At 54.7% G+C, this 21679-nt stretch overlaps 9 protein-coding genes across 9 annotated transcripts; 2 read left to right on the forward strand and 7 right to left on the reverse strand.

Moving 5' to 3' along the window:
• Positions 1-174: 174 nt before the first annotated feature.
• CGGC5_v016950 (uncharacterized protein) lies at positions 175-594 on the reverse strand (the record flags this gene model as incomplete). The annotated part of the gene is made up of 3 exons (XM_032025906.2): positions 175-274; positions 327-455; positions 518-594. 3 exons carry the CDS (start codon positions 592-594, stop codon positions 175-177), a joined length of 306 nt encoding a protein of 101 aa, XP_031877595.2.
• A 4280-nt stretch (positions 595-4874) lies between these two features.
• On the reverse strand, positions 4875-5973 carry Ari1-2 (Aristolochene synthase; the record flags this gene model as incomplete). The annotated part of the gene is made up of 4 exons (XM_032025907.1): positions 4875-5292; positions 5347-5619; positions 5688-5726; positions 5798-5973. 4 exons carry the CDS (start codon positions 5971-5973, stop codon positions 4875-4877), a joined length of 906 nt encoding a protein of 301 aa, XP_031877594.1.
• Positions 5974-6675: 702 nt separating this feature from the next.
• Positions 6676-8680, forward strand: CGGC5_v016952 (Cyrochrome P450 monooxygenase; the record flags this gene model as incomplete). The annotated part of the gene is made up of 7 exons (XM_066153661.1): positions 6676-6988; positions 7052-7178; positions 7240-7249; positions 7302-7654; positions 7703-7757; positions 7805-8445; positions 8515-8680. 7 exons carry the CDS (start codon positions 6676-6678, stop codon positions 8678-8680), a joined length of 1665 nt encoding a protein of 554 aa, XP_066006872.1.
• Positions 8681-8768: 88 nt separating this feature from the next.
• CGGC5_v016953 (uncharacterized protein) lies at positions 8769-9390 on the reverse strand (the record flags this gene model as incomplete). The annotated part of the gene is made up of 2 exons (XM_032025909.2): positions 8769-9160; positions 9207-9390. The coding sequence occupies 2 exons, from the start codon at positions 9388-9390 to the stop codon at positions 8769-8771; spliced, it is 576 nt and encodes a 191-aa protein (XP_031877596.2).
• A 439-nt stretch (positions 9391-9829) lies between these two features.
• Positions 9830-12391, reverse strand: Pnpla8-3 (Calcium-independent phospholipase A2-gamma; the record flags this gene model as incomplete). The annotated part of the gene is made up of 6 exons (XM_032025911.2): positions 9830-10709; positions 10786-10812; positions 10893-10947; positions 11017-11406; positions 11475-12047; positions 12106-12391. 6 exons carry the CDS (start codon positions 12389-12391, stop codon positions 9830-9832), a joined length of 2211 nt encoding a protein of 736 aa, XP_031877556.2.
• A 22-nt stretch (positions 12392-12413) lies between these two features.
• Positions 12414-13162, forward strand: CGGC5_v016955 (uncharacterized protein; the record flags this gene model as incomplete). Its single annotated transcript, XM_066153662.1, has 4 exons — positions 12414-12508; positions 12559-12775; positions 12816-13093; positions 13153-13162. 4 exons carry the CDS (start codon positions 12414-12416, stop codon positions 13160-13162), a joined length of 600 nt encoding a protein of 199 aa, XP_066006789.1.
• A 552-nt stretch (positions 13163-13714) lies between these two features.
• daf-16 (Forkhead box protein O) lies at positions 13715-14712 on the reverse strand (the record flags this gene model as incomplete). The annotated part of the gene is made up of 2 exons (XM_032025912.1): positions 13715-14272; positions 14332-14712. The coding sequence occupies 2 exons, from the start codon at positions 14710-14712 to the stop codon at positions 13715-13717; spliced, it is 939 nt and encodes a 312-aa protein (XP_031877557.1).
• A 1725-nt stretch (positions 14713-16437) lies between these two features.
• On the reverse strand, positions 16438-17119 carry CGGC5_v016957 (uncharacterized protein; the record flags this gene model as incomplete). Its single annotated transcript, XM_032025913.1, has 3 exons — positions 16438-16854; positions 16912-17016; positions 17066-17119. The coding sequence occupies 3 exons, from the start codon at positions 17117-17119 to the stop codon at positions 16438-16440; spliced, it is 576 nt and encodes a 191-aa protein (XP_031877554.1).
• Positions 17120-18169: 1050 nt separating this feature from the next.
• Positions 18170-19089, reverse strand: CGGC5_v016958 (uncharacterized protein; the record flags this gene model as incomplete). Its single annotated transcript, XM_032025914.2, has 2 exons — positions 18170-19022; positions 19076-19089. 2 exons carry the CDS (start codon positions 19087-19089, stop codon positions 18170-18172), a joined length of 867 nt encoding a protein of 288 aa, XP_031877555.2.
• Positions 19090-21679: the final 2590 nt, after the last annotated feature.

Here is a 21679-nt window from a genome sequence, read left to right on the forward strand (position 1 = left end):
CCTTCTCGTCAGAGGAGCTTTGTGACACATTTGAAAATTGGTATACGCCTAACCTGACTCTCATGCAAGGATGCGTCCCAGATCAGACTACATACAACAAAGATCCAGCCCTTTTACCCAATACGGACATTGACGCACTGACACACTGACACATACCCGCTTCCATCCCGACCGTTACACTTGTCCAGCTATGCCGTCCCAGTCTATCGGCAAGGCTGCAGCGTCTCCAACCGAGATTAAAAGACGGTCTACCTTTGATTCCAACTGCTCAACGCTTCGTAGAACGTTAGCTAGCATCTCTCAAAAGATGCGGTCAACTGACTCACCGCCAAGAGATGGTTTTGTAATGCGTCTTGTTCTCGTCTTTCACCTCGGAAAGGGCGGTTCTCCATTCCTGGATCGAGCGAGCTAAATCGTCTTGAAGCTCTCGAAGTAGCGACATTATCGACAGGAGGCTAGAGATGTCAGCACGCTACTAAGTGCTGCTCAGAGCGGGGTTCCTGTGAACGTCGTATACTTGAGGTCCTGCACTTCGTGGCGGCTGTGGCTGTCCCAACCACCGAAAGAATCAAAGTCTGCTGACGTTGACGGCATCTGTGCATTGGAGGTGATGCTCCCGCGCCAGCCTGCCGCCTCGTCGGAAGAAGAACCTCCACGCCGTTGCTGACCTCGCACTGCATGGGTCTGCCTTCGGGACCTTTGGAGCAGGCGCTGGGATTGGTCAAGCCGCCGAGGACGTTGGGGAGGTGGATCCATGAAGTCGACTTGAGTTACGAAGTAGGCCGATGGCGTCAAGGAGGATAGATAAGAGTCGGGCGCGAGCAACAACGAAAGCTGGTGTGCATGCTATGAGCATTCCTCACACTGTCGAGGTGATATGATCGTCTTTAATACGGCGCAGGCAGCATGATGCCGTCTCTTGATTCTTGATTCAGGAAGCAGAGCCTGCCCCCAAGCGTGCCAGTGGTATTCGTTACCAGTCTGTCGGGATCTTGCGATTGTTTGCTTGCTCGAGAAGGGAAGCAATGCTCCGACTTCTTGAACGATTGATGTTGTTGGAACCAAACGGGGCATCTGCCTCTTCCCAGCAGCTTCCCAGAAGCTCCCCTACATCTCGACTCTGCGCCACCCACGTTGTTCGCGGCGGCTGACTCGCGGGCCAAGTTGTGGTCGGCCGACTGACAGATGGTCGAAGCGCAGTGTTGGTGCTCGTGCGCTGCAGGGCCCGCATGCTCACCCCGGTCGCCAATCAGCTGGCCTCATGTGTCTTGCGCCAGTCATCTCCGTCTACAGGCACAGGGGCACGGCGGAGAGACGGCAGACGTCGCGGACCGAGTCAGAAGGGCCCCCGGCGGGTCTAGCACCGGCACCCCTCTGCGAAAGCACAAATTGCAGTGCTGGTCTCCTCTGGTACCTGAAAGCTGGATCCTGGTTCCAACAGAGCCCTGTTGTGCGGAAGTCGCGGAGTTTGCGTATCGCCGGTCTTCAGTCACGGTCAAACATCGGTCTCTTGGCGCGTGATGCAATCCCACAACGCCATTGGAGTTCGAGGATGATCGCTGTACCCGATAGTGCCGATGGTCTCGTTGTCCTACTGGCATTAGTAAACCTCCTCGGAAGGTGGGAAAGAGGATTGTTGGTGCTGTGCCGCCGGAGGAATTGCCTCGAACACGACGAGCGGAGCCATAGTTGTTCGCCATCATGTTGCCTTCCTCGTGTTGGAAGGAATCGTTGCTCTCGTCGTGAACTCCTGGTCCTGGCAACCCCTGACTGAGCTGGGATGATCCTGCCAGCGGCGGGGAACGACGGACCGAAGCCGAACAGGGTGGTTGCCCACTCAGAGAACCTGGTCCCAGCGTCCCCAGGGTTCACGATGGGAGACGGTTGGGTGTCTAGACAAGAAGCATTCAGGTTCAATTGACAAATAATGATGACTGCATCTGTCGCCTCGTGATAAAAGAGAAAGCGACTTCGTTGAGGGCAAAGAAACAGCAGTAAATGTAGCCACGGTTATGCTAACGCCGTTGTCTAACACCCCTCCGACGTTCCGCTCGGTGCTGGGTCTGAGCAAGGTCCCTGAAAATTAGTGTTCGGCGGCGGATAGGGTCTGTTTGTCTGTGAAGATGAGTGCTGGACCATGCGTCCAGAAAGTAGAGTTTGCTCCTGTTACGTACATATCGGTGAGATAATAACCTCTTGTAGGCATCCAGCGTAACTGCAGAGACCACATCAGAATTTTAAAAACCGTCCATTAAGCACCTGCTTGCACTCTGACTGCTGGTATGAGATGTTTATTTATAGACGGATGACATGAGACAAGTTAGATAACAGCCCTTTGCATAACTCGCTTCTATCTTGCTACAAAATCAACTCTACTGTGAAGCTGAGTGCATCCACTGTTTTCAGCATAAGTCTTGGTTCTAAGTATGACTAAGTTTGCAGCTTAGATGACTTAAGATCTATTATGGTTATATGCTACGGATTGCTAGCCATGGAATGTGCTCGGGAGCTAGTGTGATCCCAATCGGGTCAACCTTTAGAATATGGCTTACTTCACTTCCAACCCGATCTCAGAAAGTCTTGACCGTAACTGCAACACCCGCTGCAGTTGTTCCCTGTGTGGGCATAGCTATATAGTGCAGAACACGGGATAATGATACCGGCGGTAATACTGCGAAGGTTTTGCTTCATGCCCTAGTTAGGTGCCCTGACCCGCTTATAACAGTAAAATAACTACAGAGAATGACGATATTTTATGTCTAAGACGATTATGTCGATGACGATGATCTCTTGTCCTACAATTCGACAACATTATTTGAGGCATACCAAACGACAAGCTTGAGGCAATAGCTTCGGGGCGGCTAGTGATTGAGCAGGGGAATTCTTACCACCGAAGTACGCATCAAAGTCAGGACATAGACGTCAAATGTTCCAGGAGATCATGGTTTCCAAGCTGATGTTCCAGACTAAAGCGTGCCTTTCCGATACCATATACTGGGTTAAAACCTTAACGGACTCTAAAACTGATGACTATGTATTGCTGCATTCAGGCATTGTTACGAAGGTGAAATCACACTTTCCAGGCAGCAGTTGCGCCTTTTCTTCACATCAGATATCAGTCACTGTGCCTTATGGACGCTGAGCATTGTGGGTATTTCCGTGTCAGTAATATTTCTTTGGGTGTTAGTATTTCTTCAAAGGGTTTATATAGCTTTCGATCGCTACTGGATAGGAATGCGATATTGCATGGATCAGATGACGTACCCATGTCACGACCTGAACCACAGCTCACCCGACGTCACCCGCTGATATCAAATACTGCTCGGTTAGCGCCCAAGAAGACAACGCTACCCGAAGGAGTCTTCTTGGTCTGTGGCGTAATCCCTGGACGCGAGTCACTAGAACGCTCGCGGTGGGGTTGCAATGCATCCATCGTTTCGATACCCACGGACATATAAAGAGTTCAAGCAACGGCAGCGGCATGAGCACTGACTTTTCCCTCATTTCACTCCATCTTCAGGCGAATCCAAAATGACTCTCATTGACCTTACCAAAGAAGAAAAGCAACTTTCGTATTATTGCTCTTGGTGCTATGCACTCCTGCAAGAGAAAGTCTTGCTCCCTAAGTGTTCCTGTGTACGTCTCGTTATCTGAATATAAGACTCGACTAACCTGAGCAAAGGTAATTTGTACGAGGTGTTGCGAAAATAACCAGAGTTACAACGGCACGAAGGAGGTGTACTGTTCCAGACATGGCAGCTGGCGCCTTGAGGGTCAACAAGTGCGCAAGGTCTACGACTTAGACTGCGGCATCTGTCTGGACAATGGTTTGCTTAAACTTCTCCAGGCTGGTCCATGCGGTACGTCAATTTTCTCTGCTTAATGAGCGATTTGGTAACAGGATGTCAGGTCATGTGTTTCATGATGAATGCCTAGAAAGCTCCGGTAGTGCCTATGCAAAGCAGTGTCCCTATTGTCGCCAGACAGGGAAACGCTGTCGCGTAACCACTGTGAGTCTGCTAGGAAATCACAGCGAAACAACGCAACAGCAGACGCTCTTCACTAGCGAGTATCATCGGCGGGAACAGTCGCGGCGACGACTGGAAGAACGCAGAAGCCGGATGGACGAGGAGCTTGACGACTATGAGATGTTTAGAAGCTGGAGGGCTCGGTTCTGGGCGGGTCGGGTCTGGAAATGGGAGGACGTGTTTCGTGCTACACAGGCTCACGTCAGTAGTACACATACAGTCTGACACACCACTGAGTGAGCGATTTGCGGCTTCTATGATCACGAACACAATGTCGACGTTCCGTTCTGTGCTAGTCTATCAGCTATACCTACTATATGTTTCCGTCTGTGTCATTCCTGGCTACTCCTTACCATATCTGCAGCTCTTCGTGGCGTCAGTGAAAGTCATCTTAGGGCATTCTATCTCAATGTTCAGGTTCTTCAGGTTCAGATCCTGCCTTTTGGCCCTGCTGTCAACGATATATGTGTGGGCAGGGACCCATGAGAGCTCGACACAGCTGTCCCCGGAGGACAAGTGAGTTGTCTGCGGAGATCTCAGGACGCATGCGCCGGGTTTCCGAACCGAAACCCTCAGTCGTGCCAACAATCTGACAGCGGCATGTACATCAGTGTGAATGAATACTATACTTCTTTGTTTCCTGCTCTGCATATCTACCTGTATAATCTCGAGGGCTTAACAATGCCTTCAAGCCCGTCGACCTGGTGCCGTTGCTCATCATGGACGTGACCATAAACAACTTGCGCTGAGTGGCGAAAGGTCGCTGTCGTTGCTGACGTCCTAGCCAGTAGCAAGATGCTCAGCCTGATCATTGAATATAAACGCGACGTCCTCCAGACTCTTCGATCACACCAGGCCAGAGGAGTTGTACCGGAACGTAGTCCGACTCCACAGCTCGTTGCCGCACATTTGCATCTTCAGCCCGTCTAGATACTTTCTGAGAGAGTCGGAACAGCCCTCTTCTACCCGCTTGGCGATGAATGCATCCACCATCTTGGACCATTCCTCACACATCGCCCAGAGGACGGACTTTGCGTTCTCGGGCGACAAGCCGCAATCGTCCGACAATACCTGAACGATGTTCGAGACGACTGAACCCTGAGCGTCAATCTCTCTCTCGGCGCGCCGCTCCTTGTCCCAGCTGGTCACGTCGTTCACAACCGATATGTGGTAAGAAAAGAGGACTTCAACGGCAGCTGTCGATTCGAGTTCGTCCTTGCTGAGATGAATGCCTTGCGAGAACCGTTGCAGAGCCAGCAGCAGCCTGTGATGAGTCTGATCAGCGCGTTTAAGGTTCCTGGGATAAGTTGGTGCTCACTGGGCGGCTACGTCGCGTTTTCTGTACTGCAAGTAGCCGGCAATTCCTTTCTTCGCCAAGCGTTCGTTGTCTGTCTGCGAGCGCCAGAAGTCGAACATGGGTTCCACCAGGTCGTCTGCCAGACAAGCGTCGAGAATACCCATTTCTTTCCAGACGTCGCTAACAATCATCTCGACAGGTGATCCAACGTTCGCTTTCGCATCTCCGGTGACATGGACATCAGTTTCTCGTTGTAGGATGCGCCTTCCTCCAGAGACATGTGCTCTAACAGGTCTTTGGTGCTTGGGCGTCAGCGACTGCACTATGAGATTACGAACAGCGATCTTGGGACTACTGCGTACCGTCCAGAAGAAAGAGCATGACTGATAACCGACAGGCAGCTGTGATACGGTCGGGCAAGGACGAGGGATATTGGCAGCAGTGCCAAGTGGGAAGTCCTTCGGCGGCGAACCTCAGTTTGGCTCCCTCGTTTGGGAATGGCCAATGTTCAAGGAAGTACGCGTTGACGTCCGCGCACACCGTCAAGTCCGTGCTTCGGGGATGCGCGATGCTGATTGACGAGTGGCGCGAGTCGCGTCGCCCAGCGAGAGATTTCTGGCGGTCCTCCATTGGTTGATCGTCGTGCATGGCAAAAGGCTGTCTGCGATGCGTTGGGGCTGTAATTCACCAAACCTCGCATTGGGTCAGTGGCAGCAGCTATCTAAATAACGGTCAGCTAGCTCCTCCAGCCTCAAGGTCTGTGGTATTGACAGAAGCGCCGGCCTCGAGCATACAGTTTTGGCGATGGTCGGCCTCGCTTCGTTCCTCCTAGTTTCCTAACGTACCGCACACTGAGGATCTCAGCAGAGGCCGTCGACACATCAGCCGGGTCCTCTTTCGCGCTGCTTGTTTCCCAAACACAGAGCAAAAGTGGCTCTCGCCATCGCTGCCAGAAACGCATCTTGCGGGAGCAGCTGTATGACTGATTGGCCTTTGACAACATGGTACGGTAAAGGCTACGAGGATCTGCAATCTGCTCGAGTCATACACCCGCTCGCTGCCGACGGGAGCGAAATACGGCTCGGACACACTGATGTGGTCGTCGGGGCTGGAACTATTCCCATCTCCAGATGTTTGGCCCAAGTACTGTAGGAGTTGGGGCCAAGCAATACGTCACGTCTCTCTCCCTCGCCGCGTCGGGCCTGCTGAACCCTTTAAATCCAGCGTTGTTCTGGTATGTATGCCGTACTATGTATATATATTCCAACACGAAGCCATCGCAGTCGGACGGCCTGTGGCAACACGACCAAACACGAGCATCTTCTCTGGCGCCAACGCTGCCAGCCCAACATGCACCAAGCCCCCGCAGGGCCGAGAACAGCCACATCGCAGCCAGACGGAACGTGGTCCGGTGTCGGTGGCACATATACGCCGTTCCCACCGGCGGTTGCCTGGCCATCAGTAGCGCATATGTTACAGTCGGTCATTGCACTGTGTTTGCTGTACGGGACTGCCCTGGCAACATATCGCATCACTTGCCATCCACTTGCAGCTATTCCTGGCCCGAAACTCGCAGCAGCAACCTTCTGGTATGAGATCTGGTTCGACGTTGTGCGATGGGGACGCTACACCCACGAAATCAAGCGGATGCATGAGCTATACGGTGAGCAGCGTCGACGGCGGCAGGTGGTTGCAGCTACAAAATGTCTCGGGCTAACCATCGCAGGCCCCGTCATCCGGATTAACCCCGACGAGGTGCACTGCAGCGACCCCAATTTCATCAATACTCTGTACGCCACCGGTGGGAAGAGGCGGAATAAATCGAGCTTATTTGTTGCCGGCTTCCCTTCTGAGTATGTGCCCCTGATCCGCATCATCTCCCGTGCGTCTGGCTGACCATCTTGTTACACGCAGTCTCCAACTGGTAAGCAAGACATGCACGGCATGCACAAGACTGGTGTTGACCGCATCGACAGGGAGGCTTCGGCACGCTCGACCATGACCACCACCGCTCTCGCAAATCCGCAGCCAGCAGGCATTTCTCACGGGCGCAGATACAGAGGCTCGAACGAATGGTCCACGCCGCCGCGCAAAGGCTCTGCGATAAGTTCCTCGCCCACCGCGGACACGGCCCGTTCGACGTTGCCGCGGCATACAGTTGCTACGCGGCCGACATCATCAGCGAGTACTGCTTCGGAGAACCCTTCGGCTTCCTCCACCAACCTGGCTGGGATCCTAACTTTAGAGAAGCGGTCTATGCCATGTTCCATCTCATACACATTATGAGGCACTTCCCGTTCGTGGTCTGGCTCGTAGACCGCGTCCCGATGTACGCAGCGGCCTCTCGCACGTCACGAACTGGTCTAACCGTGAACAGGAGCGTGATAAACGCAGTCTCCGAGAATGCTGGAGCCCTGGCGTACCACTCCAAAGTACGCCACACGCGCGTTCGGCTGGATTTGGCTGACGCTGGTGGCAGGTAAAATTGCCGATGTTGGTTCGACAAGCCAAGGCCGCGTATGACGCTGGTGTGCAGATGAGCCAAAACACTGTGCTCTTCTCACTATTATCGTCAAATTTGCCGGCCGAGGAGAAAACAATAGAGCGGCTGTCCGGCGAGGCGAACGTTTTCCTTGCCGCTGGAACCGAAACAACGGCGACGGTCCTCAGTCTCTGCACGTACCGTCTCCTGAAGAATCCGGACATCGTGGTAAAGATGAGAGCCGAGCTGTTGGCGGTGGTGAAGGATCCGCAAGCGCTGCCTGACTGGTTCGTCCTCGAACAGCTGCCGTATCTGACCGCTGTCATCAAGGAGACTCTCCGATTGATGTACGGGCTGTCGTCGAGGTTGCCCAGAATTGCTCCCGACGAGGATGTGGTGTACCAGGGCACGTGGACTCCTCCTGCGACGACACAAGCGGTGAGCGTCAGGCACGTGATCCCCCGAGGGTATGCCATGGGCATGTCGGCCTATCTGGTCCACACCGACGAACGTCTGTTTCCGGACCCAGCCAAGTTCGCCCCTGAGCGATGGCTTCTCAGAGACGGAAGGAAAGACAGGCACCTTGAGCGGTATCTCCTCACTTTTTCGAGGGGCAGCCGACAGTGTCTCGGTATGCAGTACGTCTTTGCCCACTCGTCTGTGGATACCCTGTCCAGACATCCGGCTGACCGCAGGACTTTCAACAGGCTTGCATATTGCGAACTATATATCGCTGTCGCGGCGCTGATTTTGAGAGTCATAGGGAACATGAGGCTGTTCGACACAACAGATGCTGACGTCGTGTATGACTTCGATCTTGCCCTGGCAATGCCCAAGAGGGGCGGTAGAGGCATTCGGGTCAACATGAGCTGATCGAGCCATCTGTGGAGTGGCCGCGGTCACAAAGTCCCGGACGAACCGCCAACAAGCGATCCGCAATACAGAACATGCAACACAGACGTCACTTTTCGTCCTGGAGTATCCTTTTCCTCGCCCTCCGCATTTTCCCCCGCAATTTCTTGTGTATTTTGTCAGGGCTCAGATCCTGGAACATCGGGCGGAAGTAAATATCTTCGTGTCTGATCATCTCCTTGTCGCCGCTGTCTGAGACGGACCAGTAGCTCAGCTGCCCGTATTTTTTGGGTGTTGCGTATACAGCGTGTTGCTTATTCAACGTAGATCGTATCCAGCCGACATGTGCGCGTTCCGCCGATGATGCTTTTCGACCGGATCTTTCGCGCAATGGTTTTGACTTCGGTTTCTTCTTCGTGGACGGTGGCGGTGGCGGTTGTTTTTTGTTCGCGAAACGTCGAGGATGATGACGCTCCTTCAGTCGACGTGGTGTCTGCGTGACTGTGGGTTTGTTAGCGTCGGGTCGCATTGGGCGCGCTCTACGGACCTCTTCTTGAGCCCAGGTGGATCACATCGTCGGTATGGTCGAGAGGCGATGACGTCCTCGTCGTCGGTGCGATGGCCGTTGGTAAAGTCATGTCATATGATAGTGTGCAAACTGGGCCGGTCGTGGAGCCCATGAATATCACATCATTGTCGAAACCACGACTTGCGATCAGTGCCGTCGTCATTGATGCCTTCGATAACGTGTGTGAGAAGTATGTTGATGCGTGTCTGTGGATTTGTCTGTGGATTTGCAAGTGCAGCGCTAGCCCCTGTGTCCTCTAAACTGTTTAAAGCTTGGGCCTGGGCCCCCTTGCCAGTCTACGACTGCACCAATCAATGCGAGCGGAACCATGGTGCGGGTGTGCCTTGCCGGACTTTATGCTGCCGATCCAGTCACTGTACCTACGCCTCAGGCATCAAGCGGGCTCCTTCCGAGCTTGGTGTTCGTGTCAGTCCTCGAGCATCGGGCACTCCACATATGCTAGGCCTTGCTTCTCAAGCGCTGAGCTCCGCATACAATGATAATCAGCCTTTATATCACGGCGGCATGTACGCTCTTGACTTAATGGCTTTCTTCTCAAACCTACGCTACTAGCACGGTCTGCTCCTACCGAATCCATCTGTCTACCTCTTCAACCTCGGTCGCTTACGGCTAGCATCTTCGTTATCATCATCCCGACTTCGTTTCTTACGATGGTCCGAGGTGCCGAAGCACTGGTCCAGCTTCTGGCTCCGCACCAGCTGCCGCACTGTAAAAGGCGAGCCGCTGATACTACGACCCTCGCTGGGCGTCTCCCACAGGCAGACGCTGAGCGACTCTTGCAGACTGGCCACGCGAAACCTCACCTCCAGGAGGAAAAGACCATCTGGACAAGCCGTCGGGTATGACGCGAAGTCGCCCCCTACTTCGTGGCCACCGACGCGGAAACAAGCTCTGCTTCTCGCGAGCTGCCGCATGAACTCCTTCAGGCTTTCAGAGCCGGCAGCCAGCCGGCAACGGATGTGTCCGCAGCACTCGTATCCCCCGTCGGAAAACACGTACGGTTGCGAGGCACGCAGCTCAAAGAGGAACAGCTCCGCCCTCGCACACAGCACCAGACGCCTCAGCGCTGGCAGGCCTTCAAAGGTGCACTCATCGTCACGTTCAGGGTCGTCGAAGCTGGACAGGCTGTCCAACGGCGGTTCGGGGCCGTCGAACTCGACATCAAAGCGGAAGAACTCACCCGATCGATCGACATTCTTTTGTGCGACGACCCGCTGCCAGGCGTTCTTTTCGCGGTTCAGGAATGCTCGCGCGAGCCGGAGGGGAAAGCAGTCCCGCCACCCGCCGCCTTCAGACACGCGGGCTGAGGAGCCGGTGCCCACCGAGACCAGAAGGCTCGGGTCGGGTGCCTCGGGGAAAATCGAACCTACCTCCTGCAGGGCGATAGCAGACGGGTTGTTGGCCACCAAGCCGCCGTCCTGGAACGTCCCGAGGCCGTCAATGGACCAAGGCGTGAAATAGCTATGTGTCCGTTAGCATTGCTCGGTCCTCTGGCAGGCAATTGACTGCGGCTGCAAGTTGCCCGCCCAGTACTGACTACGGTGCAGCGGTGGCACATCGGAGACTGCAAAACGTGTCAGTATAGTAATCAGTAATCGATACACACAGGCGGGCTTGGCGCAGGAACCCGTGGGGACCACACACATCTCCCACAAAGCCACCTGGCCCCCGTTGACGTTCGTCTTGAGTAGCTCATAGTCTGGTCAGCTCGTCAGCATCAGTCAACCCGCGGTATCAGATCGCCTCGACAAAAAACGGGGCAAACTACCGCGATCCCCGCCCCGCTGGCCTGCACCGTTGTAGTTGGTGAAGATGCAGGCACTTGCGTCTTGAACGGTAGCGACCGTCATGCCAACCATCACACCCATCTCATCGGCGGCCGAGTAGTCGGCGATGCTCCTGTCGGAACCGAACATGTCTCGCAGGGCCTGTTCGATGTGATGCGATGGATACCTGCTGTCAAAAAGAAGCACAGCTGCAGCGCGGACAACTGTGGCAAAAACAGGGACCTGCATCATCAGTCGTACGAAGGAGCTTATGATCGGAATGGACGGAACCCTGCGAGGCGTGAAGGCGTGCTGCGAAAACGACTCGAATCGGCCGATGCACTCGTCCACCGTCCAGCCGTTGATGCAGAGAGCACCCGCGCTGATGGCGCCTGGGACGATCTGTCAGCTCGGACATCGCCCACACGCGCATCTGCATCGATAGCGTTCCCCAACTGACCTGAGCTTGTGCCAAAGACGACGTCAAAGTTTTGCTGCACCGGGTGGCCGGGCAGGCTGATGTCGTCTTCGAGCTGCTTCAGCAGCTTCAGGGGGTATTTCCCCCGCGTCCCGCCGCCGTCGATACACAGGACCCGGACCGACGCGGTGTCCGGCTTCACGCGTACCTGCATACCAATGTTTCGTCCGCAGAGCATGCACTCGTCGACCTCGACCAGCCACGGATCAGCCGCACTCACGACGCCGAACACCTTGACGCAGTTCATGCACTGGCCGTGACCGCACTCGGGAAAGAACTGCGGACGGCGCCGCAGGCAATGGTAGCACGTGCTGTCGGATCGTAGCCGGTTCCAGTCCTCCGTGAAGGCGGCGACAAGCTGTCGGTGCAGCGACGCTGAGCTTTGGCCCGTCGTCAGCTGCTGGAACATGCAAGCCATCTGGGCCTCGATCATCTTGGAGAACTGGGACGGCAAGACGAAGTCGGTGGACCCTTCGTGCGCAAGGACGGCGGTGCCGCACAAGTTGTGGCACACGTCCTTGTAGAACATCTGGAAGACGTCGCGCGGATTGAAGACTGCAAGTCATTAGCGGGGGCCAACGCCGACGAATGCTCGTGTACGTCGTGAACATACGGTGCATGCCTGGAGGGTAATGGTCCAGCACGAAGCTGGAGGCGATGACGGGCACGGCGAATCTCTTCAGGTCGTCGACGGAGGCGCAGTACGTCAAAAAGCGCGCGAGATGTGCGGGCAGATCCGCCGCCACCGGGCTGTCCAGCCGGGAAATGGCAAGAAAGTCGAGGGGCGGCGCGCCGGCATCGCCAACGTGCTCCGCGGCGTGGCGAAGAAGGCCGGCGAGGTGGGTGGCCGAGAAGAGGCAGCTCGCAAGCACGCGTTCGACCCGTTTTGTCTCGGCCATGTAGGATAGCTCATTGCTTAGAATGTCCCAGCGAAGGGAGCGCAGATGGCGTCGCAGGGACCTGGGCGCCGTTTCGGCCAGGCTGATCACGCGGACGCCGTGGAAGCGTTCGGACACGTGGGTGTCTGTCCTCCTGCGGACGGCCTGCAGCAACTGACTACGTGTAGAGTTTTCTTCCCCGCCGTTCGTGACAACCACCAACCACGGCCGCACCGACGACGTAGACGGTGTGCGCATCTCCAGCCACGACGCAAGCCGCTGGGCGACGGTCTCTACGCCGCCAAGGTCGTCGGCAAAAAAGCAGACGGCATCGGCAAAGGGGAGGAACATGCGACTGTAGACATGGTCGGCGAACTCCGCCACCGTCGACGGGATGGCTTCACCGTGAGGGGTCGACAGCGGTCTTGCTACGAGTTCATGGCAGAGCGTGGAATTTCTTGGCCTTCCGAGCCGCTTATGGGGCGGGATGTCGGCGTCGGCAATCAGCGTGGGCCTTGCGCCGGACGCGCCGACCGGGGCGAGGGAAATATGGATCTCGCCGTGGCCCCGGGTCGTGTTGGGCGTGGTGATGTCTACGCCGAGTCTTTTCATGACGACCCGCTTCGTCGCGTTTCCTATTAACACGAGTGTACTCGGATACTGGCTGTCCGGACGCGGCAGGCTGTCCAGCAGTCTCTGGGCACGGTCCGTGGTCTCTACAATGTATGTCTGGTCCTTGGTTGCGGCGCGCAGCCAGCCTGTATGTTTACAACGGATCATAGTGTGCACTGAGTATGTACAATTCACCAGCTACTACGGGGCAGACGAGGGACGGGTCCGTCTTATAACAGCGGCAGGGCGCAGTTGAGAAGCCAGAACGCGCTGAACAGCTGGACTCGAACCCGACAATGCGCGGCGTGAATGGATGATTGTCGTTCAAACCTCTTTGGCAACGCTTTGGAGGCACTTGCGCCCGAGTGCTCGTTCCAAGCCGGGCGTAGTTCCAATCCGGCTTTGAAGTGACCAGAATGACCGAATCGGCTGATGCAACCGAATCCTGGTTGTGTGTGTATCGCGGGTGCTCGTGGGCACCTCACCAGGCCCTGGCACGGCTACTTCGACGGACATACCCAAGAGTGTAGGAAGACTTTGGGCAGATCGAATTGGCGCTTTTTGTGGTACAGTATGAGTGGGTATTACATATCTTCATCTTTCATCTCTACTGTCTGTATTTATGTACATATGCACAGTACATACCGTGCCGTACACCATTCGATAGATGCCCGCCAACGGTGCACTGCAACACTACGTAACTGCAACACCCAGACCTCACGATCTCAACCATCAGGTCCTCCATTGGACGGGCGTTTCCGGGAGACCACTCGGACTCATACGGGCGTTCACCCACATGGGAACATAGGCTGTGGCGGCACATAGAGGCGACATGTCACCGACGCCTACCCAACTAAGCTGGTGCCGGTCACAGAAGCAGTTACAGTAGGGCCAGTTGACATAGCGTCTGCTGTCCAGATTCCATGCCCACAGGGGATCGTACGCAGGGTCCAAGCCGTCTTGCGTCGACACAATCGGACTCGGCATCGGGTAGTCGGTAGAGCGTTCCTCTTCCGGCTGGCTTCTCTCGGGGGACGTGCAGCTGTCGCTGGCCCTAGGGCTACCGTAGTCGTGAACCGTTTCGGACATGTCCTCCGGCAAAACATCGCGCGAATTGGATGCACACGGTGTAGAGGGCGGTGCCACGCTGCTTTGCCTAGCAGTCTTAGCAGTCGACATTTTCGTCTTTTTCCTGCGATTCACGCGGGGTTTGCGCGTTGGTTGGGGCTCCGCGCTTCCTGCTTCTACCAGCTTCCAAAGGGAGCCCTTGCCGTCCACTCGCTGGAAGGCCTGTGTACCAAAGGTTAGCAGGGGCCCTCCCCTCACTTTCTTTGCAAATCTCCACGAACCTGGTTCAGGCAGAGGTTCGAGCGGACGCTGTTTTTCCATCCTTCGTGTGCCCCATTAGCTCTGTTGGTGTTTTGCTTAAACCACTTGTACAGTTCGCGCAGGCCCATCTGCTTCGTTGTGCTGCTGAGGAATGCGATGCGGATGAGCTCCGCGTACGTCATCTGCCCGCCGTCATCCACTTTGGTGCCGGCGGTTGGCGATGATTTGTCGGCTACCTTGGCCACGCAGGAGAAGGCCAGGCCCCCGCTGAAGGTGTGTTGCGGTGTGCCATTTAGGGCCGGCACGTCCACGCCTCCATGAGACGTGGGGTGGTGTGGTTTTCGAGGCAGTGAGGGAGAATAGACTCCAGCAGAAATGGGCGATGTGCGAACGAGATCCATGGGTTCAAGTTGTCGCGCGAGTGTGCGCACGTCCTGCAGCCAGATCGACGTCCAGGCTTTCCACCTATACTCATGGAAGCCAGTCGACTCAGCGAAGACGGCTGCGCTGGGCTAATGCTCTTATTTTCGGATCGTAGCCCAGCGTTCCGCCCGCTTGCACTCCCGTAATGCCGTCCGTCGGTGGCATGGCGACCAACGCCTGAATGGAACCTCCAGAGATGGCCGCACCTTCTGTAGCACCCGCGTCGTGTACCATCTGCTGTCGGCGACGCCCTCGCTCCAGCCAAGTTCGCCCGCCAGTAGCTGCGGCCGCCGGCACTCGTTACTCCGCCGCATGAACACCGAGAGCAATGTTCTGCTCCGTTGGCAGTTTATGCCACTCGCATACGAGACCCTCGAGTCAAACAGTGCGGGGTTGAGAGCTCCTCGCGCGAAGCCTGGAAAGCTGGATATGGATGTTTGTCTAGAATATGCGAAGCAGGTGCCGTTTGTTGCTCTTGCGCTGTTACCGTATCATTCACCAAGATCGTGCCTGCATATGTAGCCCCGCCTTCTGCCATGTTGCGCCGGCGGGGTGCGGGGGGGCAAGAAGAAGAGCTTGGCGGACGACCAAAAATGGCTGTATCTCTGAACATGAGAACAGCTAGATGCAAACCAGGACAGGGCCTTCTGACTGCATCGCACGAGAACGGCTAGACTGGGTATTTGTCGATCACTACCCGATTCATCACACAGCGGGCAGGAGACGATTCTGGAGTCGAGCGCTTTAGTGCAAGCGCCGACCGATGCAGCGGGATGAGAAGGCTACAAATCCACGTGGCAGAAGGACGGGATGCCGCCGTTGGTGTTAGAAACAGGACGCTAAGTCAGGTGCCATCATCCAGCACAAGCTCCATTAGTCAAACGGTATGTATGAAAGTTTGCAGATGCTAACTACCACCACGAACTAAAGCCTCGCAAGTATAGTCCTAAAAGTCAGCAGCAGCGGCCTCTGTGATGAAATGCCAAACCGTACACCACAGACTGGGAATCTGCTAAGAAAATTTTCACTTTAATTACGTCTTGAACTCGTGACTAAGTGATTTAAAATGCCTCATCAATTATCATACTGCCTTGTAAGGAAGAAACTTAGTGAAAGGCTAGCATCTCACAGTACGAGAGGCGATACTCTATACCCTGCACCGTCGCATAATTTCCTCTCTTGATCGCCCATCCTAAAATGCCACCGAACGAGCCCTCCATTCCAGACGACATTCTGGCAATCCTTTTGGTGGGGTTTGCCCTCATGTGTCTTTGCTCGGCCCAGAGTAGGCCGGCGTTGGGAAGGGAGGCACGTCTGTGGCCATGTAGGACTGCCGATCGACTTTCACTGTTCTTGTCACGAGGACTCCGTTACCTGTGTGCTGCGGTCCGTAACCGCTATCCCTCCGTATCTGCGTTCGGTATCGCCTCAGTTGATCAAGAGAGAGATTCAACCTGTGTTTCGGACTGTTCCCGCTGAAGACGCTCTTCGACAATGTGGGCCGCCGTCGAGACCCGATGCTGACGAGCAGCAGACGCAGACTCGGCAAGCTCGCACACAGCATCGCCACGGACTGCTCGATGAACGACCACACCACTATATCAACATGATCCCACGTCTCGTCAAACGTTGTGCTATACTCCACCAGATACTTGACTCGGAGGGCCGAAGTCAGGCAGGCGCTATATACTGTGTGAGCTCTCTTATTCATTCCTTGAGCCGGACGAGGGGTATCGGACGCACAAAGAACCAACGCTGAATAGCGCGATGACTGCCAGACGCCGCTGGAGAGAAACCTTCAGCTGCCACACGTGCGGGATCGGCAGGAGCAAGATGGCGATATCTTCAGCCATGGCGAGTCCGCCACTGCTGTACCCCACCGCCTGCAGGTTCAGGCACCGGCGGTCAGTTATCGTGCGGTCCCAGATCGATTGGACGGGCATGCATTGCACCGCAAACGGGATGGTGAAGAGCGTGCCGTGTAGTAGCAGAATGACCTGGATGCCCAGTGCGATCCTCCGGAAGGTCTCCGACGGGAAGATGCGGCGGAGGAAAAGCACGATTGACAGCTTCACCGCAGCTTGCAGGACAGTGTAGATCAAGTTTCCGACGTAGAGCATCTGGCTCGACGTTAGGGCGATGCACCACAGCCAGTCGGCGGGCCCGCATCCTCAGACCTTACGAATAACGACACCATTCCCAACGGGTATCGTCCAATAATGCATGCCGAAGCCGATGCTTGTAATGTGTAGGTAGACCGCAGTGAGGGCGACGAGAAGGGCCTATAAGACAACATCAGAAAGGCTTGTCTGAGAGTTCGGCACCAGTTACCGCCGCAAAGATGGTCATGTAATCGTCCTCCCATAGACCTCCGGCGTACCGCATGCGAGTGAGAAGACGAAGTGCCACGGTCAAGAACACGAGACTGCAGCTGATAATGAGCGTCCGTCGGAGCTCCGTCCTCCGCGATGCCTTGGGATACGCTTCGCATAAGGCTCCCTCTATGGTTGCCGCGGCTTTGACCAATTAGACAGGCGATGAACGGGAATGGTGGACCTTACTTAGTTGATCGCCAAACGGGCAGCTCATTTGAACACATGTCGATAGTTCGGATTGGACAGCAATATTCGGACAGATGCAAGTAGCCACGTCTTCTGGATCGCAGGCGGACATGGTCAATGTCGTGCGGATACACTCAGACTAGATTGATGACTTTCAGTGCGATACAGGCCCAGACGACACCACAAATACTCACGGCACATGTTGGAACCTGCGAAAGGATGTCGGTAGCTGACTTTGCTGTCACAGTTGACATGACAAGCTGGAACAGCAACGATACGAAAGCTGGTGATCGACGAGCCATTGCAGTGTTGCTGATAACGTGGGGAGACTAAGGCAAACGGAAGGCACTCGTGTCACCAGGTTTCGGCACTGGCCTCGATCGCATCTCATTTAGTGCGCGGCACCACCGTAATAAGTGGTCTATGTTGACCAGAACAGATAAAACCTGCTTCTCTGGTCGCGCGGGAGAATGAGCTGAAGTCACTTGTAGCGCTCGCAAGCAGCTTGCGGATCAATGCCTGGCTCTAGGCCTTCCTCCGTTCTCTATGAGCTTCGCAACAATGGCAAACTTGATGTTTGATGACTCTTTATCTGCAGCTTCATCCAGAAGGCAACACCTGGGACGTCACTGACAGCTGTGCGGCGCACTCTCGCGCAGGAAAAAGGGCCTTTAACAGGTCTATACTGCTTTGGCAGCAGGCTGTGTCTATACCGGTCATTCCCGAGGGTTATCTTCGGCGCAACCTAACATACGCCAGCCCATTCAGATGTGCAGAAATTACTCAGGAGCTTACGTGACGCCAAGAAATTCCGCTCTACAAGCACATCACAATGTATTCAATTGCGCAGCCACGCGCAAATGTCGAGAATCACCTAGTATACATCATCCTCCCCTTCGTCAACGTCAGACCCAGAGCTTTCTTCTGACAGCCCCGAGTCTTCACAAAACTCAGAGTCCGTATTAGACGTTTCGTGGTAGTCGTTGTCAGACAGTTCTTCAATCGACGAGTCTGAGCCTGCGATGAAATCAGATTCGGCTGGAGAACTTCCGTCATCCTCGTCGTCAGATTGGTCTTCATCCATATCACACGTCGAATGGCCTCCAAGCCCCAGCTCATCGTCGCTAAGCATGTCGAGAAGTAAATCGGACGCGTCTGCGGTATTCAACTGAAAGACGGCCCGTGTCCGGTGCATGGATGACTCGTGGGTATCGGGGAACAGGATTCGAACGCAGCAGTACATGTACAGCATCTTTCTCGACACCGAATCGTCGCATAAATGGAAAGTTGTGGGTAGAACTCCAGGGTGGACGGCGTCCTCTGGCGCATGGATATCCCAAATCCGCGCGGAGAACATCGGGACTTGCTCCAGCACCCTGATGATGACAGGTATATTGCGAAAGTCGAAGTCCAGCGCCCTGTCAAACTCGAACAGCAGATTTGTCCTGCTGTCCGCTGGACAGTCGTCTGGCTGGTCGGGAGACTCGAGAACTTTCAGGCACGCCAGAAGTGCGGCTACCTTGACGACGAACTCTTTTCCTTGGAGCGGCCCACGGAGACTGCTTACGACGTAGTCAATAAATCGTTTACCCGAGGTCCCATTGATGTCTTCTTTAACCCGTTCAAACGGTGGGTACCACGTGTCGTCAGTCAGTCCGCTGTGGGGGCAGTTGACCGCCAGGCAGATGGCGAGGCAACACCGCTCGTCATGTCTGAGCAGGTTGGTCCTGTGTCTCGTTAGCAGGATACTTGCGTAGCGTCATGATCCTGTGTTACCCACCACATTGAATCCATGATGTTCGTTGTTCAGACTGGGGAGGCTCGATACCTCTCTTCGCTTTTGCCAGGGGCAGCTTTAATATAGTATGCGACGCGGCTCTAGACCAAAGGTCTGCTGGCTCAAAAGCAGATACAGTAGCACTCTTCGTATGGGCGCTGATGTTGGCATCTGCCCTGCGCAGCCAGTTCGGTGGAAGCCATCATAAGCTCAGCGGTTTATATCGAAAGCCGTTTCTGCAATGGCGCATCCATTGGAGGGTCTACTTACGGTGCGTATGTATGCAAAAGGCATGCGATGCACCGAGACGGATTGTCTCGTTGCTCACTGATGGACGAAAGGTCTGATCCACCTCCCCGCTTAATGAATCGACGACAACGGCAGCCTCATATGGCCTGACGATTCTCACCAGGCTAGTTCCTGGTCAGTATTTGGCTTCCTCTGCGAGCTTTGTGGACGCATTCTCGTCAGTATTGAATAAAAGGATGCGCGAAACACACTTAACCCAACACCAAACTCATGTTTCTGCCCAGTCAAATGAAAGCCCGGCATGGCAGCTAGACCTTCAAAACGCCCGCGCCGTTCAAGCAGCCTGTCTCTGTCAACCGACATAGACAACGCAGTCGCGGCTTTGGGGGGAAGAACCCATGCAATTGACCTCGCCAACAATACAATACAGTCTCAAAAGGCACCGATCAGTAAGGAGAAGCGTCTGGAGGAACTCGTCAGAGACTCTGGCCGCCTCAGACAAGAACTAGACTACTGGAAAGGCGTGGCCCTCGCAGGCACTACATTTATGGCCAACGTCGACGAAGCCGTGACGCAGCTTCAAGACGTTCTTGGCAGATTTTCGAGCGTCATGGATGAGTCAAACGTCGTGGGCTCAGAGAACGGCATGGGACAGGCATATTCATCTAGGTCTGATTTGTATGAAGACGTAGAGAAACGGACAAGGGACATGCAAGACTTGCCGGTACCACAAGATAGCCTCGACATACTTTTGGCTCCTGTCAGACGGGGCCGAGGAGGTTGTGACTTTGAGGCTTTTGATCCGACAACAGCACATAAGCGCACAGTATCCAATCCTGGCGGTTGGCTGTAGTGTGAAGACAAATCACGTGGCAGAGATATGTAGATCGGGTCATCTTTTCAATGTTATGTGATTTAGAGAAACCTCAAACTGAGCATGCGTGCACACTAGCTTCGAGATTGCGGTAACCAACACAGGCCTGTCTTGTTGGAAACTCTGGAGATGCCACCACCGTTGCCGAGCATGTGGTCCAGCCCACCTGAAATCGCCGATTTGAGTCGCTGCAAGTAACCGACCTACGGAAGTCCTCGTTGATGGCAAGGTGTTGCCGTTTTTCGGAAACATTCATTGGCTTCTCAAGACTCGTACTTTTGCTACATGAACTGTACAGTACAGTACTGTACATACAGTATGTATGGTACAGAGAGTTTGGCAGACTCTATGGGCTCCTTCACCAATATCAAAATTCTCCTGTGGACAAGTTTGGCTACTCTGATGTTGGCTTCATCTCATGTAGCCGTCACTGGCCCCTTTCAGGGAGCATGATCGGCGCAGTCGTGTACAGCAGCCGCCGAAAACGCCTCTCCCATTGCGCAGCTACGCAGAGAGGGCCCGTTGGCAAATCTACTCGGTATATAAGCAGTACCCAATGCCCATGGTCTCAGGTCCCCATCGTTCAGCCAAACAATTTCAAAGCTTTGCCCCAGATGACCAGGTCAGCAAAGGAAGTCCTCGATTATGTCATGAACACATTTTTCGTCAACAATAAATGGCACGAAGCGGCCGTCAAACTCGGAGCCAATCCCATTTTCTTTGGGTCTGCTCTCAAGCGACTTGCTGATGGTGAAAATTGCCGAGACCTTCACTTGGCAGCTGCATCCATGGACTGGACGGGCGATTTGCAATACGAAGACAAGTTATCCGATTCACTGAAAAATCCCAGATTCGACGGCAAGTTACTGTCGCGTATCCAGGGCGTTGATCGGCAATTTACGTTGAACATCCAACAAGACAGCGACTACATGGACGACCATACAAAAGTCAGAAGTTTTGGCAGCCTGTTCAACCAGGGAAGGGATGAGCTGACGACTTGCGTACTTTACTATAACAAGGGGCAGGGGCTCCTGGAGGAGTTTTGCATTGCGGATCACCAGCTGCCTTGGAAAAAACTATACAGAATACCTTTGCGGCACTCTCTTTCGGCATATGACTCACGTCCACTCGAATGGGTTGTAGTTGAGGATACAGACGTCACTTTTGGAACTCAGCAGTGGGCAACCCTGGCTGGCACGCAAGCGTTCGCTGAGAAGCGAGCTCGCGTATCGTCATAACGGCGGTACAGTATTCACTGGAGGGCGGTACACGTAGGTCGATCACGTGGTCGGATGACGTACTTCTTTCCTACAGATACCAAGCATTAGCTTCTACAAATCCACTTATCAACTGAGACGAGTCTTTAGTTCAATAACGGGCCCATTGTGTCTCTCGTCAGTACGCCCTCAGTTTGTGAGATTACGGCTATCAAAGTAAGCAATGTTATGCCAGCAAAGGTGTATGATGTCTGGCTGAAGCGGCCC

Source organism: Colletotrichum fructicola, assembly GCF_000319635.2.
Source record: "Colletotrichum fructicola Nara gc5 chromosome Unknown KSG_Nara_v1_contig11, whole genome shotgun sequence".
In the NCBI taxonomy this organism is placed as follows: Eukaryota; Fungi; Ascomycota; class Sordariomycetes; order Glomerellales; family Glomerellaceae; genus Colletotrichum; species Colletotrichum fructicola.